General features: G+C 45.0%; 1 protein-coding gene across 2 annotated transcripts in view; it reads right to left on the reverse strand.

Moving 5' to 3' along the window:
- Positions 1–19,578, reverse strand: part of afap1l2 (actin filament associated protein 1 like 2) — a 178,547-nt gene that overhangs the window by 102,587 nt on the left and 56,382 nt on the right. For both annotated transcript variants that reach the window (XM_045702610.2, XM_014159299.3), the window contains exon 3: positions 983–1,060. In XM_045702610.2, coding sequence (XP_045558566.1) covers positions 983–1,060 — 78 coding nt within the window. The remainder of the gene's footprint in view (positions 1–982; positions 1,061–19,578) is intronic.

The raw sequence follows: 19,578 nt of genomic DNA on the forward strand, positions 1-19,578 counted from the left end.
GTCATTTTGACACAAAAGAAGGACATTAGATGAAAATCAACAATGGCCATCAAAAGGAAGATAGTCATTCCCCAAAGCAAAGAAGAATAGGGCCTAAGAGAATCATAATATTAAAAAAAGGATCTCAATGTTTCCATACATATGCAGTCTTTAGTCTATGTTATAATAAACACCCTGCCCAACCCCTCCATTCAAATAAAGAAAATGGTCTAGATGCATGACAAGAGGACTGCATCTTTTTGATCTGAGAACACCCTTGTACTTGGGGTGGCCGTAAAAGAAAGCCTGTGGCTTTTACTGGCCTTCAGTGGGGTTAATGTGTGTTAAGTCTAGTGTTCGGTCTGCTCATTTTTTATCACAGTCCAAACAAAATGACTGGCCTCAGGTGGTGGGTTGGAGAGGGGGGACAAAGAGAGAACTAATGAGAAATACACAGGAAATGAGTGTGTGTGTGGGGGAGGGGGAATGGTGTGGAAAGGCTGTTTTCACACTCCTAAACACCACTGACAGCTACTGTTGGAAACTTTGTTTAGTCTCACCTGTGGAAAGTGTGATGTAGCCTATCAAGCACATACAACCTGTGGTTGGATGGTGAACCTGATATGAGCAGCAACACAATTTTCCAGTGGTTTAAGAGCACAGTCTCAACAAAACAACTGTGACTGTGACTGTGTTTAAAGTGCATAATTCTGGGTTTTCACAGCGAAACTTGGTTTATTGATTGACATTAAGCAATTTGATTCTATGTGACTCTTATTTGTGAAGGACTGTGACTTGAGTTAAAGCCAGACCTGGGTTCAAATACGTAGGTCAAATACCAAAAGTGCAAAATTCAAGCTAAATTAAACGCACCTCAAATATTGGATTATGAAAGTATGTAAAGCCTCAATAATACTAATTTACAATGTATGAACCAAACAAGTCAGAGTGCTACACCATCAAGCAGGTTCCACCTTGTAGGAAACAACCTTTGAACTCTCACCTCTGTCAGCTTTGTCCTGACCCTGCCCAGTCACAATGACTTTGTTCATGTAGATGTACTCCTCATCACCACCACCACCTGAAACATAGCAGTTGAGAGAGAACAGTAACATCAATCAACATGAGAAATATACTTCATTATGAATGCTGCTGATACAACCCACTTCAGAATTAAGTTTTGAATGAACAGAATCATGCTATGATACTGTACATTGTGGCAGCCCAGGGAAATCAGAGGTGAAACTCAAAATAAAATAAGATCCAATGTTCATAACAAAGTTTTAATCAATTACTGAGATTAATAAATTACTATTGAGATTAATACACTGATAGTCTATCAACATTTCTACTATATAGCAACATTCCAAAATTCACCCTTAACAAATATACATTCTAGTGAGATCAAAACCTATGGATAAACAGAGATAAAAAAAGGTTATTATTCCCATGCACGCTCATGGTGCATTTATCAGACATGAGTCAGAACGCTCTCCTCTTTTTGAAGGTTGTAAAGATCATAGGCCTGACTTACACTTTCTGATCCTACTATATCTGTTTGGATCAAGGGTTACACATCATGGCCCTGTACACGATGGCCCTGTACACACTCACGTTGTACAATTGAAGTACAACGGATAGTTTTTCTGCACAAAATAATAACTACAAAAGTGTTGTGGAGACACAGTACAACAGTTGTGGAAGTATTTCTGTATCAGAAAAATATTATCAATAGTATCACAAATAGGGCTGTTGCAATGACTGTATTACCCACCACATCGGAGGTCACGAGTCATGAAGGCAGTCAAATTCAACATGACCGTTTAGTACCACGATAATTAGACTTCTGAGCTCTGATGCTGCTGCTGGTCATTAGTAGCCTACCAAACTTTCTAACTCCCTGGTACTCAGCACTATACTGTCCCTCTAATCACTCTGACATCAATGCAAATGTATTCAAAAATCTAATCAAACACCATACGAGAGCCCAATGAGCTCATGATGCGCAACATTTCTATAGACTATGCAATTGCGGGAGAAAACAGAGTGATGGCATCTATTAAAAAGAGGAGGATCCCATCAACTTTCTATAGGCTAGGCCTACTATATTTATTTCTCAACTTTCCTAATATTAAGCACATTATTATATTTACAACAGGAGAACAGCCTACCTGGCTGGCATGAAAATAAACTGTGGGGAAAAGCGTCCTCCATTCGCTATTTAAATGCATAGATGACATGTATTTTTTCCCGCTGCCCCTGTTTCGATACAGGTGCATGATAATGGTCAATTCTAAATCAAAACAAATTTTACACATATATTATTTAGTAAATGGAAAGACAAGATTTAAATCAATAATAGTCTGATGGGTGACAATATTATCCTATCACTTGTGAATGACATATTAACAGTTGTGAATGATGCCCAGCATAAGAAACAATGCCTTTTTGTTGGAATCATAGTCGCACACCTCATGTAGCCTAGCCCATAGGCCTATATGTTTTAATAAGGTTTGTATCACAACTAAAGTGACCAAATAACTTCTTAAAATTAAGCCCATTAATCTACTTTACGATGTAGAGCCTAACTGGCATACATAAGCAGCGCGTGAATTTCTAGTTTGGGGAAGATCACTATAAAATACACCTTTATAATAAAAGCATTACATGCATTTGTGGTCACTTTTGATAATGGTGTTTTCCTCTAATGGAATATTTGTGCTTATAGACTACTACCATGTTTGCATTGCTGTGCTTATAATGTAAAGAAATAGCCTAATAGTTTATCAAAATTTTAAGCTAAACTTTCTGATCTGTTCTTTTGATGCTAGTGGTTGTATTCACTTGGGATCTATCACATCCCACAACTGTCCCAGACTATGTTTGGAAAATGTATTTCTCGCACAGAATAGAACAGGTCAACGTTTGTACTATGGGGTATAGTAGATTGACATAGGCTAGTGCTTTTGCTGTTCGTTAGGCCTAAACATCTTCTTGGCTGACGAAAAGTAAATGTGGACAGATCTTCCAATATCTTCAATATGCACCTTGGAATTGAATAAGGACACGCGCAGTTGTGTCTCCGATGTGTCTGTCTTAACTTGTAGTCTGTGAGAAAGACCTGATCACGTGATGGAGAGCCGTGTGAGTGAGAGACGCTTCAGATTGCGCAGCACACTCAGGGAGAAGGGCACAACACAGCACTTCGGGCCGCAAATGGCAGGGATTTTTTTTGCGTGTATTACAGCCACAAAGGGGATGCCGCCATAAAATTCGAGGCATTATCAAATGCTTGTCAAATTGTGAATGAGACTTTTGGAGTGTGTAAAGCATGCGCCAAAAAAACAAACAAAGCAGAGCTCATGCCTTTCAAGCGACTTTCTTCAAATCATCATTAGTCTCACCATGCAGCCTTACAATGTATTAAACATCAAAACATATAGCCAAATGTTTGTAGAACAACTAAAGTTACATTAATAACTCTAAATTAAGCATATAAAAGTACCTATTTCTTTGTTAACCACTCAACATAGAATAGCTGCATGTGTGCGCTCCCTCAAATTGTTTGGAGAAAATATTTATATTATCTGTTCAATTGTATTCTTCATACTATAAAATAAAAAAATAATATAAAATAATGCCATGGAATTATAAGCAAATCTTGTCAGCTAAATGAACTAGTGTAGCCCACAGCTAGTGTAGCCCACAGCCATTTGACATTGCCACATCAGGACTAGAGGTCGACCGATTATTCGGAATGGCCTATTAATTAGGGCCGATTTCAAGTTTTCATAACAATCGGTAATCTGTATTTTTGGCCACCGATTTGCCGATTAAAATAAATAAATAATAATAATTCTTTTTTTTACACCTTTATTTAACTAGGCAAGTCAGATTAAGAATACATTCTTATTTTCAATGACGGCCTAGGAACGGGGGTTAACTGCCTTGTTCAGGGGGGATTCGGGGATTCGTTTTTGCAACCTTCCGGTTACTAGTCCAACGCACTAACCACCTGCCTTACATTGCACTCCACGAGGAGCCTGCATGGCAGGCTGACTACCTGTTATGCGAGGGCAGCAAGAAGCCAAGGTAAGTTGCTAACTAGCATTAAACTTATCTTATAAAAAACTATCAATTTTAACATAATCACTAGTTAACTACACATGGTTGATGATATTACTAGTTTATCTAATGTGTCCTGCGTTGCATATAATCAATGCGGTGCCTGTTAATTTCTCATTGAATCACACCCTACTTCGACAAACGGGTGTTGATTTAACAAGCGCATTTGCGAAAAAAGCACTGTCGTTGCACCAATGTACCTAACCATAAACATCAATGCCTTTCTTTAAAATCAATACAAAAGTATATATTTTTAAACCTGCATATTTAGTTAATATTGCCTGCTAACATGAAATTGTGTCACTTCTCTTGCGTTCATTGCACGCAGTCAGGGTATATGCAACAGTTTGGGCTGCCTGGCTCGTTGCGAACTAATTTGCCAGAATTTTACGTAATTATGACATAACATTGAAGGTTGTGCAATGTAACAGGCATATTTAGACTTAGGGATGCCACCCGTTAGATAAAATACGGAACGGTTCATTTCACTGAAATAATTTTATTTTTTTTCCCGAGATGATAGTTTCCGGATTCGACCATATTAATGACCTAAGGCTCGTATTTCTGTGTGTTATTATGTTATAATTAAGTCTATGATTTGATATTTGATAGAGCAGTCTGACTGAGCGGTGGTAGGCAGTAGCATTCAAACATTCATTTTAAGCATTCATTCAAACATTCATTCAAACAGCACTTTCGTGCGTTTTGCCAGCAGCTCTTTGCTGTGCTTCAAGCTGTTTATGACTTCAAGCCAGGTGGGTATAATTTCTGGAACGTTCCAACAGGAATCTATCCCATAAACTTTGTAAATTACAAGTTTTCCAAAAAACATACAAAGTTGTATAGCGGCAGAATAAGATACCAGGTAGGGAGTGGTCTGTTTCATTGCATTTTCACTCATTTTACATTTACATTCTAGTCATTTAGCAGACGCTCTTATCCAGAGCGACTTACAGTAGCGAATGCATACATTTCATACATTTTTTCCCCCCATACTGGTCCCCCGTGGGAATCGAACCCACAACCCTGGCGTTGCAAACACCATGCTCTACCAACTGAGCCACACGAGACCACTCATCACGTTTATTCCGAAAAATGTCTGTCCTCACTCTCGTTGCCTATGGACAAACATTAAGAATAAGCTACGTGGTGAGTTGATGCCTATTCGGCAGCTAGTTAGCTAGGTTTGTATGCGTTGCTACTCTGTATGCGTTGTTGGTTGGCAACCTTTTACTTTACGTTTTTTGGAATAGATTCCTGTTGGAACGTTCCACAAATTATACCCACCCCTTCAAGCCAGCAGCTCTTCGCAATGCTTCAAGCATTGCACTGTTCATGACTTCAAACCTATCAACTCCCAAGATTAGGCTGATGTAACCGATGTGAAATGGCTAGCTAGTTAGCGGGCTGCACGCTAATAGCGTTTCAAACGTCACTCGCTCTGAGACTTGGAGTAGTTGTTCCCCTTGCTCTGCATGGGTAACGCTGCTTCGAGGGTGGCTGTTGTCGATGTGTTCCTGGTTCGAGCCCAGGCAGGAGCGAGGAGAGGGACGGAAGCTATACTGTTACACTGGCAATACTAAAGTGCCTATAAGAACATCCAATAGTCAAAGGTATATGAAATACAAATCGTATAGAGAGAAATAGTCCTATAATTCCTATAATAACTACAACCTAAAACTTCTTACCTGGGAATATTGAAGACTCATGTTAAAAGGAACCACCAGCTTTCATATGTTCCCATGTTCTGAGCAAGGCACTTAAACGTTAGCTTAAACGTTCTTACATGGCACATATTGCACTTTTACTTTGTTCTCCAACACTTTGTTTTGCATTATTTAAACCAAATTGAACATGTTTCATTATTTTTTTGGGCTAAATTGACTTTATTGATGTTTTATATTAAGTTAAAATAAGTGTTCATTGAGTATTGTTGTAATTGTCATTATTACAAATAAATACATGTAAAAAAAAAAAAAAAATCATTAAAAAAAATTCATAAATCGCCCGATTAATCGGTAGCGGGTATTTTGGTCCTCCAATAATCGGTATCGGCGGTGAAAAATGATAATTGGTCGACCTCTAATCAGGACAACTCAGGAGTATACTATTATTTTCTTCTGAAATAGACTACATTTTCTTCATATCATGCTTCTTTAGACCCGTCTAAAATAAATAATGGATTTATTGTGAAGATGTAGGCTATATTACATATATTTATTTAACTTTTTAAAATAGCTTGTAGGCTATGTGTGGAAGCCTGGAGTTGCTAAATGTGTTTATGTTAATTAACGGTCAAATTACCTTGAGACCAACAGTTATTTGCTTGACAATCACCAGCTGACAAAAGTTTGTGACTGCCACAGCCCTAATCACAATCAATGTGTCAAATGCATTGTACATCAGTTGTCAAATGCTTTGTACAACATGAGTGTCTGTGGGGGCTCTGAGGAGAAAGAGTCACATACAAAGTATACGATAAGGGTTTTTTGAGACGGGGATAGTCAGTTTTGGCTACTGCAGTGTACACTCTGAGAAGAAAAGGAGCCTCGAAGAACCTTTTGATAAATTCGAAAAGGTTCACCCACAGTGACATCATTTTGAATCCCAAAATGATGTCACTGTGGGTAAAGCTTTTCGAATCAAAAAGGTTCCTCGAGGAACCCCTCTAGAAAAGGTTCCTCAAGGAACACATTTGCAAAGGTTCAAACAGGAACTTCTTTTGTGAGGGGAGAGGTTCAAATTTGAACCATAATTGTAATATATTATTACTGTCATTGACATGATTATTATAGTAAATGCATTACATTAGTATTTTAATATCATAATAACTATCAATAATATATTGTAACAAAATGGTGACTATTGTAATGGAATACTACTTTGCTCTTTAGATTCACATTATGTCAGCCTTTAACCTTAAAGTAGTATGTAGCTTGGTCATGGTTGGATAGCTCTCTTCTATCCATTGCTTTAGTCTTTGATTGGTCGGCTTTGTGGAGGGGAGGAGCGTGGTTCGCAAAGCATTTGTTTATAGGAGTAGTGAATAGATATTTTTCTGTTGAATTTCTAGGGAAGTCAGTAGGCAAATAAATAGAGGTGGAAATAGGTAAATCATAGATATATCAATGATTGTAACCTTTAATGACTATACAACTGAACACATGAACAGGAATGACAATTACTCTCACGGATGGCCTAAAATAACTTCTTGAAAGCCATGCCCCCAATTAGCCACACCTTCTGTCTTCTGATATATACACTTTACTATAAATACACTTCAACTGCTAATAATAAGCCAGGAAATTCCATTTAGAAATTCAATGTAGTTACAGTTAGACAAGCTACATCAGTCCTTGACTCCATTGCTGAGTCTGACAGGCAAATCCAACGGCGAAATGAATCCAAAATGATCTGCACGTGCCAGCAAAAAGGTTCCTCCAGGAACCCTTTGGTACTTTGAACCATTAAAGGTTCCTCCAAGAACCCTCAACTAACCAAAGGTGCAAATATTAAGTCATTGACTAGCAATGGTTCCTTGAGACAGTCCAGGGTTCCTTGAGGATCTCCAGGGATCCTCGAGTCAACCTTAATTCTAAGAGTGTAGCATGTTTTGTGAATGATCTAGAAAATCAAATTGTACATGCGCCGAATACAACAGGTGTAGGCCTTACAGTGAAATGCTTACTTACCTGTCCTTAACCAACAATGCAGTTAAGAAACATAAGTGTTAAGTAAAAAAATAGATAAGTAACAAATTGTAACAATGCCTCCTAGTAGGAGGGGGGTGTGTAGGAATCAGGAGCAGGAGAGCAGAGAAGTTCCAGTGGCACACAATGTTTAATCAGGCGGACCCGAAGGCACAATACAAACAAATGGGAAAACACGCATAAACGTAGTCGCCACCCACAGGGAATAAACTCTGCACATGGAGGAGAAACCTCGACTCCACAAACAAAGTCACGCAAGCACACGGTAAACATTTACCGAAAATATAAACGAAACCCCGTGGTGCAGGCACACACCCCTTACATGAAAATACACAACAAATTAATCCTGCACAAAGCCTAGCCTGCAGCGGGGTGTATATAAACCCACCGAAATCAATTAAACTGAACACAGGTGTGAAAAACCAGACAGACACAAACGAAAAGGAAAATGGGATCGGTGGCAGCTAGTAGGCCGGCGACGACGACTGCCGAGCACCACCCGAACAGGGAGAGGAGCCACCTTCGGTGGAAGTCGTGACAGTACCCCCCCCCGACGCGCGGCTCCCACGCCAACCTCGAGGCCGACCTGGAGGATGAGGTGCAGGGTGATCCGGATGGAGGCGGTGAAACTCACTCAGCAGAGATGGGTCCAAGACATCCTCCACCGGCACCCAGCATCTCTCCCCACCGGACCGTACCCCTCCCAATCCACGAGGTACTGCAGGACCCCCACCCGACGCCTGGAATCCAGTATGGATCGTACTGTGTACGCCGGGGCCCCCTCGATGTCCAGGGGGGCGGAGGGACCTCCGTACCTCAGCTTCTTGAAGCGGACCAGCTACCACCGGCCTGAGGAGAGACACATGAAACGAGGGGTTAATACGGTAATAACAGGGGAGCTGTAACCTATAACGCACCTCGTTTATTCTCCTCAGGACTTTAAATGGCCTCACAAACCGCGGACCCAGCTTCCGGCAGGGCAGGCAGAGGGGGAAGTTTCGGGTCGAGAGCCAGACCCGATCCCCTGGCGTGAACATTGGGGCCTCACTGCGGTGGCGGTCAGCGCTCGTTTTCTGCCGGCCTTCGGCCCGTTTTAGGTGCCCCTGGACGGCCTCCCAGGTCTCCCTCGAGCGCTGTACCCAATCCTCCACCACAGGAGCCTCGGTCTGGCTCTGATGCCATGGTACCAGGACCTGCTGATACCCCAACACGCACTGAAAGGGCGAAATATTCGTTGAGGAGTGGCGGAGCGAGTTCTGGGCCATCTCTGCCCATGGAACATACCTCGCCCACTCCCCTGGCCGGTCCTGGGAATACGACCGCAGAAACCTACCCAAATCCTGGTTTACTCTCTCCACCTGCCCATTACTCTCGGGGTGAAAACCAGAGGTCAGGCTGACCGAGACCCCCAGACGCTCCATGGACGCCTTCCACACCCGGGATGTGAACTAGGGACCCCGATCAGAAACTATGACGTGTGTAAATAGGGCCTCCGCAGTCTGTAGGGCCATAGGAAGACCGGGCAAAGGGAGGAGACGACAGGGCTTAGAAAACCGATCCAAAACGACCAGGATCGTGGTGATCCCTTGGGATGGAGGGAGATCGGTCAGGAAGTCTACCGATAGGTTTGACCAAGGCCGCTGTGGAACGGGGAGGGGTTGTAACTTCCCTCTGGGCAGGTGTCCAGGAGCCTTGCACTGAGCGCACACCGAACAGGAGGAGACGTAAACCCTCACGTCCTTGGCTAAAGTGGGCCACCAGTACTTCCCCCTAAGGCTTCGCACCATCCTATCGATACCTGGATGACCAGAGGAGGGTAACGTATGCGCCAACCAAATCAATCTATCGCGGACACCAAGCGGGACATACCTCCATCCCGCAGGACACAGAGGCGGAGTAGGCTCCGATCGAGATGCCCGCTCGATGTCCGCATCCACCACCCACACCACCGCGCCACCAGATAAGAGGCCGGAAGTATGGGGGTGGGATCGATGGACCGTTCCTCTATCATACAGACGGGACAGTGCGTCTGCCTTAGTGTTCTGGGAACCTGGTCTATACGAGATCGTAAATCTAAATCTGGTGAAAAACATGGCCCACCTTGCCTGGCGAGGGTTCAGTCTCCTCGCCGCCCGGATGTACTCCAGGTTACGGTGGTCAGTCCAGATGAGGAAAGGGTGTTGAGCCCCCTCGAGCCAATGTCTCCACACTTTCAGAGCTTTTACGACAGCTAGCAACTCCCGGTCCCCCACGTCCTAGTTTCGCTCCGCCTGGCTGAGCTTCCTCGAAAAGAAAGCGCAGGGGCGGAGCTTCAGTGGCGTGCCCGAGCGCTGTGAGAGCACGGCTCCTACCCCAGCCTCGGACGCGTCCACCTCCACCATGAATGCCAAAGAGGGATCCGGATGAGCCAATACGGGAGCCTCGGTAAACTGAGACTTCAAGCGACCAAAAGCTCTATCCGCCACAGCTGACCACCGCAGACGCACTGGTCCCCTATTCAGCAGTGAGGTAATGGGAGCAGCCACCTGCCCAAAACCCTGGATAAACCTCCGGTAGTAATTGGCAAACCCTAAAAACCGCTGCACTTCCTTTACCGTGGTGGGAGTCGGCCAATTACGCACGGCCGAAATGCGGTCACTCCACTTCCACTGCTGATGTGGAAATGCGATACCCCAGGAAGGAGACGGACTGTTTGAAGAACACGCATTTCTCTGTCTTGATGTATAAGTCATGCTCCAACAGTCACTCAAGTACTCTGCGCACCAGAGACACATGCGCGGCGCGTGTAGTGGAATATATCAGAATGTCATCGATATAAGCCACCAGACCCTGCCCGCGCACGTCCCTGAGAATCTTGTCTACAAAGGATTGGAAGATGGCTGGAGCATTTTTCAACCCATACGGCATGACGAGGTACTCATAATGGCCGGATGTGGTACTAAATGCTGTCTTCCACTCATCTCCCGCCCGGATACGCACCAAGTTATACACGCTCCTGAGATCCAATTTTGTGAAGAAGCGTGCTCCGTGAAATGACTCCGTCGCCGTAGCGATGAGAGGTAGCGGGTAACTGTACCCCACCGTAATCGAATTTAGACCTCTATAGTCAATGCACAGATGCAAAACACCCCCCTTCTTCTTCACAAAAAAGAAACTCGAGGAGGCGGGTGACATGTAGGGCCGAATGTACCCCTGCCTCAGAGATTCAGAGACATACGTTTCCATAGCCACCGTCTCCTCCTGTGACAGGGAATACACGTGACTCTTGGGAGGTGCTGCGTTTACCTGGAGGTTTATCGCACAATCCCCTCGTCGATGGGGTGGTAATTGGGTCGCCCTCTTTTTTCAGAAGGTGATAGCCAAATCGGCATATTCGGGGGGAATGGGCATGGTGGAGACTTGGTCTGGACTCGACACCGTCGTTGCACCGATGGAAACTCCCACACACCTACCTGAGCACTCCTCTGACCACCCCTTTAGAGCCCTCTGTTGCCACAAAATAGTGGGGTTGTGAAAGGCCAACCAGGGAATCCCCAGCACCACCGGAAACGCAGGAGAATCAATGAGGAAAAAACTAATTCTCTCCTCATGATCCCACTGCGTAACCATGTCCAGTGGAGCCTGACCCTAATGGTCGACTATCTAGGGAGTGCACCTGAAAGGGTTTGTCCATCTGAACCTGGGGAATCCCTAACCTATGCGCAAAACCACGGTCCATAAAATTCCCTGCTGCGCCTGAATCGACTAGCGACTAATGCTGAGAATGGGGAAAGAACTCAGGGAAAAAAAAGAACACATACATGTGACCAACAGGGGGCTCTGGGTGAGCCTGGTGCTGACACACCTGGGGTGTCCGATCAGTGCTCGGCCTGCTGTCTCGACTCCAAGACGAGCCCCTCCAGCACCGGTCGGCAGTGTGCCCTCTCCGACCACATCCGGTGCAGGAGGAGGCTCCTCCTCCGATCGCCCTCACTGCAGCACCTCCTAACTCCACGGGGGTTGGAGCGGAGGTGCTGGGGGTGGAACCAACAGGACCCGATCCGGACGACCGCGTGTAGCCAGCAAGTTACCCAACCTTATGGACATGTCCACTAGCTGGTCCAGGGTGAGGGTAGCGTCTCTGCAAGCTAGCTCCCTGCGGACGTCCTCACGTAGGCTGCACCTATAGTGGTCAATCAGGGCCCTGTCGTTCCACCTTGAGCCGGCGGCCAAGGTCCTGAACTCCAGCGCAAAGTCTTGGGCGCTCCTCATCTCCTGCCGTAGATGGAACAGACGCTCACCCGGCGGGTGAACTCTGGGTAATTGTCCCTCGCCGAGTCTGGTCCCTCCCAGACCGCATTGGCCCACTCCACAGCTTTGCCTGACAGGCAGGAGACGAGGGCGTTCACGCTCTCACCTCCCGAAGGAGCCGGGTGAACGGTTGCCAGGTACAGCTCCAGCTGGAGCAGGAAACACTTGCACCCGGCAGCCATCCCATCGTACTCCCTCGGGAGCGCGAGCCGAATACTGCTGGGCCCAGATGACGCCGGCGAAGGTGGTGGTGTAGGTTGGAACGTGGCGGGTGCAGGGGCAGGCAGGACATCCCTCTCCCATCTCTCCATCTTTGCCATCACCTGATCCATGGCGGTCCCGAGACAGTGGAGAACGGTGGTGTGATGTTGTACGCTCTCCTCCATGGATGTGGAGAGCACGTCAGCTCCTGCTGACTCCATTGTGGTGGTGCGGGATTCTGTAACAATGCCTCCTAGTAGGAGGGGGGGGTGTAGGAATCAGGAGCAGGAGCAGGAGAGCAGAGAAGTTCCAGTGGCACATAACGTTTAATCAGGCACAATACAAACAAATGGGAAAACACGCACAAACATAGTCGCCACCCACAGGGAATAAATTCCGCACACGGAGGAGAAACCTCGACTCCACAAACAAAGTCACGCAAGCACACGGTAAACATTTACTGAAAATATAAACGAAACCCCGTGGTGCAGGCACAAACCCCTTACATGAAAATACACCAAATAATCCCGCACAAAGCCTAGCCTGCAGCGGGGTGTATATAAACCCACCGAAATCAACTAAACTGAACATAGGTGTGAAAAACCAGACAGACACAAACTGAAAGGAAAATGGGATCGGTGGCAGCTAGTAGGCCGGTGACGACGATCGCCGAGCACCGCCCGAACAGGGAGAGGAGCCACCTTCGGTGGAAGTCGTGACACAAATAGTTAAAGAGCAGCAGTAAAATAACAATAGCAAGGCTAAATACAGGGGGTAAAGGTACAGAGTCAATGTGCGAGGGTACCGGTTAGTCGAGGTAATATGTACATTTAGGTAGAGTTAAAGTGACTATGCATAGATAATAAACAGAGAGTAGCAGCAGTATAAAAAAGGGAGGGAGGCAATGCAAATAGTCTGAGTAGCCATTTGATTAGCTGTTCAGGAGTCTTATGGCTAGGGGGTAGAAGCTGTTAAGAAGCCTTTTGGACCTAGACTTGGTGCTCCGGTACCACTTGCCGTGCGGTAGCAGAGAGAACAGTCTATGACTAGGGTGGCTGGAATCTGACCATTTTTAGGAACTTCCTCTGACACCGCCTGGTATAGAGGTCCTGGATGGCAGGAAGATTGGCTCCAGTAATGTACTGGGCCGTACGCACTACCCTCTGTAGTGCCTTGCGGTCGGAGGCCGAGCAGTTGCCACATCAGGCAGTGATGGAACACGTCAGGATGCTCTCGATGGTGCAGCTGTAGACATTTTTGAGGATCTGAGGACCCATGCCAAATCTTTTCAGTCTCCTGAGGGAGAATAGGCTTTTCCTGCCCTCTTCACAACTGTCTTGGTGTGTTTGGATGTGGTGATGTGGACACCAAGGAACTTCAAGCTCTAAACCTGCTCCAACGCAGCCCTGTCGATGAGAATGGGGTCGTGCTCTGTTCTCCTGTAGTCCACAATCATCTCCTTTTTCTTGATCAAGTTGAGGGAGAGGTTGTTGTCCTGGCACCACACGGTCAGGTCTCTGACCTCCTCCCTATAGGCTGTCTCATCTTTGTCGGTGATCAGGCCTACCACTGTTGTGTCATCGGCAAACTTAAGGATGGTGTTGGAGTCGTGCCTGGCCATGCAGTCATGAGTGACCAGGGAATACAGGAGGGGACTGAGCCCGCACCCCTGAGGGGCCCCACATGTTGAGGATCAGGGTGGCGGATGTGTTGTTACCTACCCTCACCACCTGGGGCGGCCCATCATTTAGTCTAGGATCCAGTTGCAGAGGGAAGTGTTTAGTCCCAGGGTCCTTAGCTTATTGATGAGCTTTGAGGGCACTATAGTGCTGAACGCTCAGCTGTAGTTAATGAATAGCATTATCACATATGTGTTCCTTTTGTCCAGTTGGAAAGGGCAGTGTGGAATGGAATAGAGATTGGATCTGTTAGGGCAGTATGCAAAATGGATTGGGGCTAAGGTTTCTGGGATAATGGTGTTTGATGTGAGCCATGACAAGCATTTCAAAGCACTTCATGGTTACAGACGTGAGTGCTACGGGTCGGTAGTTATTTAAACAGGTTACCTTCGTGTTCTTGGGCACAGGGACTATGGTGGTCTGCTTGAAACATGTTGGTATTACAGACTCAGTCAGGGACAGGTTGAAAATGTCAGTGAAGACACTTGCCAGTTGTTCAGCGCATGCTCAGTGTACACATCCTGGTAATCCGTCTGGCCATGTGGCCTTGTGAATGTTGACCTGTTTAAAGGTCTTACTCACATAAGCTATGGCGAGTCGGTGATCACACAGTTGTCCAGAACAGCTGATACTCTCATGCATGTTTCAGAATCACTTGCCTCGAAGCGAGCATAGAAGTAATTTAGCTCGTCTGGTAGGCTCATGTCACTGGGCAGCTCACGGCTGTGCTTCCCTTTGTAGTCTGTAATATACTGCTCAAAAAATTAAAGGGAACACTTAAACAACACAATGTAACTCCAAGTCAATCACACTTCTGTGAAATCAAACTGTTGACTTAGGAAGCAACACTGATTGACAATAAATTTCACATGCTGTTGTGCAAATGGAATAGACAACAGGTGGAAATTATAGGCAATAAGCAAGACACCCCCAATAAAGGAGTGGTTCTGCAGGTGGAGACCACAGACCACTTCTCAGTTCCTATGCTTCCTGGATGATGTTTTGGTCACTTTTGAATGCTGGCGGTGCTTTCACTCTAGTGGTAGCATGAGACGGAGTCTACAACCCACACAAGTGGCTCAGGTAGTGCAGCTCATCCAGGATGGCACATCAATGCGAGCTGTGGCAAGAAGGTTTGCTGTGTCTGTCAACGTAGTGTCCAGAGCATGGAGGCGCTACCAGGAGACAGGCCAGTACATCAGGAGATGTGGAGGAGGCCGTAGGAGGGCAACAACCCAGCAGCAGGACCGCTACCTCCGCCTTTGTGCAAGGAGGAGCAGGGGGAGCACTGCCAGAGCCCTGCAAAATGACCTCCAGCAGGCCACAAATGTGCATGTGTCTGCTCAAACGGTCAGAAACAGACTCCATGAGGGTGGTATGAGGGCCCGACATCCACAGGTGGGGGTTGTGCTTACAGCCCAACACCGTGCAGGACGTTTGGCATTTGCCAGAGAACACCAAGATTGGCAAATTCGCCACTGGCGCCCTGTGCTCTTCACAGATGAAAGCAGGTTCACACTGAGCACATGTGACAGAGTCTGGAGACGCCGTGGAGAACGTTCTGCTGCCTGCAACATCCTCCAGCATGACTGGTTTGGCGGTGGGTCAGTCATGGTGTGGGGTGGCATTTCTTTGGGGGGCCGCACAGCCCTCCAAGTGCTTGCCAGAGGTAGCCTGACTGCCATTAGGTACCGAGATGAGATCCTCAGACCCCTTGTGAGACCATATGCTGGTGCGGTTGGCCCTGGGTTCCTCCTAATGCAAGACAATGCTAGACCTCATGTGGCTGGAGTGTGTCAGCATTTCCTGCAAGAGGAAGGCATTGATGCTATGGACTGGCCCGCCCGTTCCCCAGACCTGAATCCAATTGAGCACATCTGGGACATCATCTCTCGCTCCATCCACCAACGCCACGTTGCACCACAGACTGTCCAGCAGTTGGCGGATGCTTTAGTCCAGGTCTGGGAGGAGATCCCTCAGGAGACCATCCGCCACCTCATCAGGAGCATGCCCAGGCGTTGTAGGGAGGTCATACAGGCACGTGGAGGCCACACACACACACTACTGAGCCTCATTTTGACTTGTTTTAAGGACATTACATCAAAGTTGGATCAGCCTGTAGTGTGGTTTTCCACTTTAATTTTGAGTGTGACTCCAAATCCAGACCTCCATGGGTTGATAAATTGGATTTCCATTGACAATTTTTGTGTGATTTTGTTGTCAGAACATTCAACTATGTAAAGAAAAAAGTATTTAATAAGATTATTTCTTTCATTCAGATCTAGGATGTGTTGTTTAAGTGTTCCCTTTATTTTTTGGAGCAGTGTAGTTTGCAAGCCCTGCCATATCCAACGAGCATCAGAGCCGGTGTAGTACGATTCAATCTTAGTCCTGTGTTGACTCTGCCTGTTTGATGGTTTGTCAGAGGGCATAGCGGGATTTCTTATAAGCTTCTGGGTTAGAGTCTTGCTCCTTAAAATCGACAGCTATACCCTTTTGCTCAGTGCGGATATTGCCTGTAATCCATGGCTTCTGGTTGGGGTATGTACGTACAGTCACTGTGGGGACAACACCATCGATGGACTTATTGATGAAGCCAGTGACTGATATGGTGTACTCCTCAATGCTATCGGAAGAATCCCGGAACATATTCCAGTCTGTGCTAGAAAAACAGTCCTGTAGTTTAGCATTTGCTTCATCTGACCACTTTTTTATTGACCGAGTCACTGGTGCTCCCTGCTTTAGTTGTTAATTGTAAGCAAGAATCAGGAGGATCGAATTATGGTCAGATTTGCCAAATGGAGGCGAGGGAGAGTTTTGTACTCGTCTATGTGTGTGGAGTAAAGGTGGTCTAGAGTTTTTTCCCTCTGGTTGAACATTTAACATGCTGGTAGAAATGAGGAAAAACGGATTTAAGGTTCCTTGCATTAAAGTCCTCGACCACTAGGAGCGCCGCCTCTGGATGAGCGTTTTCCTGTTTGCTTATGGCCGTATACAGCTCATTGAGGGCGGTCCTAGTGCCAGCATCGGTTTGTGGTGGTAAATAGACAGCTACGAAGAATATAGATGAAAACTCTCTTGGTAAATAGTGTGGTCTACAGCTTATCATGAGATTCTCTACCTCAGGCGAGAAAAAACTTGAGACTTCTTAAGATTTTGTGCACCAGCTGTTGTTTCCAAATATACACAGACCACCACCCCTTGTCTTCCCGGAGGCAGCTGTATGTTATTCAGGTCGGCGTTCAGCCACGACGCTGTGAAACACAAGATATTACAGTTTTTAATGTCCTGTTGGTAGGATATACGTGCTCGTAGTTCATCCATTTCATTATCCAATGATTGTAAGTTGGCTAATATGACCGATGGTAAAGGCAGATAACTACTCGCCATTGGTTGCGTTCAAGGCACCCAGACCTACGTCCCGATATCTCCATCTCTTTCTTTTGCGAATGACGGGGATGAGGGCCTTGTCGGGCGTCTGAAGTAAATCTTTCAGGTTCGACTCGTGAAAGAAAAAAATCTTCTTCCAGTACAGTGTCGCTGCCCTGATATCTAGAAGCTCTTTTCGGTCATAATCGAAGGGGGCAGAAACATATTGAAAAAATAAGTTACAAATAACGCAAAAAAACACACACAATATCACAATTGGTTAGGGGACCGTAAACGGCAGCCACTCCTCTGGCGCCATTATTATTAATTATTAGAACTGTTATGCTTGATGATTTTGATATCAGGATATTGGTTATTAATTAAAATATCTCAAATGTAATTCGTACTCAACCCAGTTAGTGAGTTGGAAACAATTCTCATTTGCAATGATGATCTGGCCAAAATAACAAAAAACACATAAAAGATAATACAAATGCACAAGTTTGGGTCATTATCCAGAAGATATCATATAAAAAGGGGATAACGAGTTAGCCATTAACCTCTTGACGGTCGCCTAGGACAGCGCATTTTGAAAAAAAATGGTGCCCATTTTAAACGGCCTACTACTCAAACTCAGAAGCTAGGATATGCATATAATTAATACTTGTGGATAGAAAACACCCTAAAGTTTCTAAAACTGTTTGAATGGTGTCTGTGAGTATAACAGAACTCATATGGCAGTCAAAACCACGAGACAGATCGAAACAGGAAGTGGAATTCTGAATTGCGAACTCAACTTCATCACGTTGCCTATTAATCACACCGTGAGCTATGGTTCATTGAGCACTTCCTATTGCTTCCACTAGATGTCCCCAGTCTTTACAAAGTGGTTTGAGTCTCCTACTGTTAAAACTGAATGAATGAGACGCTGTGGAACGTGGTCACACGGAGAGGGCCATCACCATTATGACGCCGGCGCCCCTGGTTACCCTCCCCTTTCGAAACGTTTTGAAACACAATGCAATCGTCCCCCTCGAATCTTATTGGCTCTCTTGTTGAAAAACGCCCTGAAGATTTATGTTATACAACGTTTGACATGTTTGAACGAACCTAAATGGGAAAAAAATGCATTTTCTCGAAATGGCTGTCCCGCGGCCGACGGAGCATTTGGATCAGCCTTCAGACGCGCTAAGAAGAACAAGCTCTTGGAACATAAAGGAGTAATTTTTTCAAATGAAAATACATTTGTTGTGGACCTGGGATTCCTGGAAGTGCTTTCTGATGAAGACAACCAAAGGTAAGGGATTATTGACAATAGTATACAAGACTAGATGTGATATGCGATTGTTCCAAGATGGTGATGACCTGTAACGTTAGCCTATTTTTCAGAGTATCGCATCCCCTTTCATCGCAAAGTATGATTACCCAGTAAAGTTAATTTTAAATCTGGCATTACAGGTGCTTTCAAGAGATATTCATCTATAAATCTTAGAATGACAATATTACATTTTAAAAATGTTTTCGAATAGTAATTTAGCAAATTGTAGCTGTTTCATCGGATGCATTTGAGGGAAAATAGTTAGTCAACGTTACGCACCGATGTAAAATGCTGTTTTTATATATAAATATGAACTTTATCGAACAAAAGAATGCATGTATTGTGTAACATGATGTCCTAGGTGTGTCATCTGATGAAGATTGTCAAAGGTTAGTGCTGCAATTAGCTGTTTTTTGGTTATTTGTGATGCATGTGGTTGGTCGGAAAATGGCTATGTGGCTACTTTTACGATATACTCCTCTAACATAATCTAATGTTTTGCTTTTGCTTTAAAGCCTTTTTGAAAATCGGACGACGTGGTTCGATTCAGGAGAGGTGTATCTATAAAACGATATAATTTGAGAAAAAAAATTGAAAAAAAAAAATGTGTACATTTTGTTATGCTAATGGGAATATGATTTTTCGCTGGATGTCCGTCCCGAGGCCGCACAGGGGTTAATAATTATAGTTATATGGCTAACCGGTTCAAAAACCACTGTCTATTTTTCCAGAATGATCCCATTCTCAAATATATATATTGACAATGATCTGACTGAGGCTGTACCAAGAGAGAGAATCACAGAGAAAAACCTAGGACTATGATTTTGGTGTAACCCCAGTAATACTCTAGTGACGGTCATTACTTTTATATAAATATCAGGAGAGAAATATAACAGCAGCAGAATTA

Source organism: Salmo salar, chromosome 19, assembly GCF_965601325.2.
Source record: "Salmo salar chromosome 19, fSalSal1, whole genome shotgun sequence".
In the NCBI taxonomy this organism is placed as follows: Eukaryota; Metazoa; Chordata; class Actinopteri; order Salmoniformes; family Salmonidae; genus Salmo; species Salmo salar.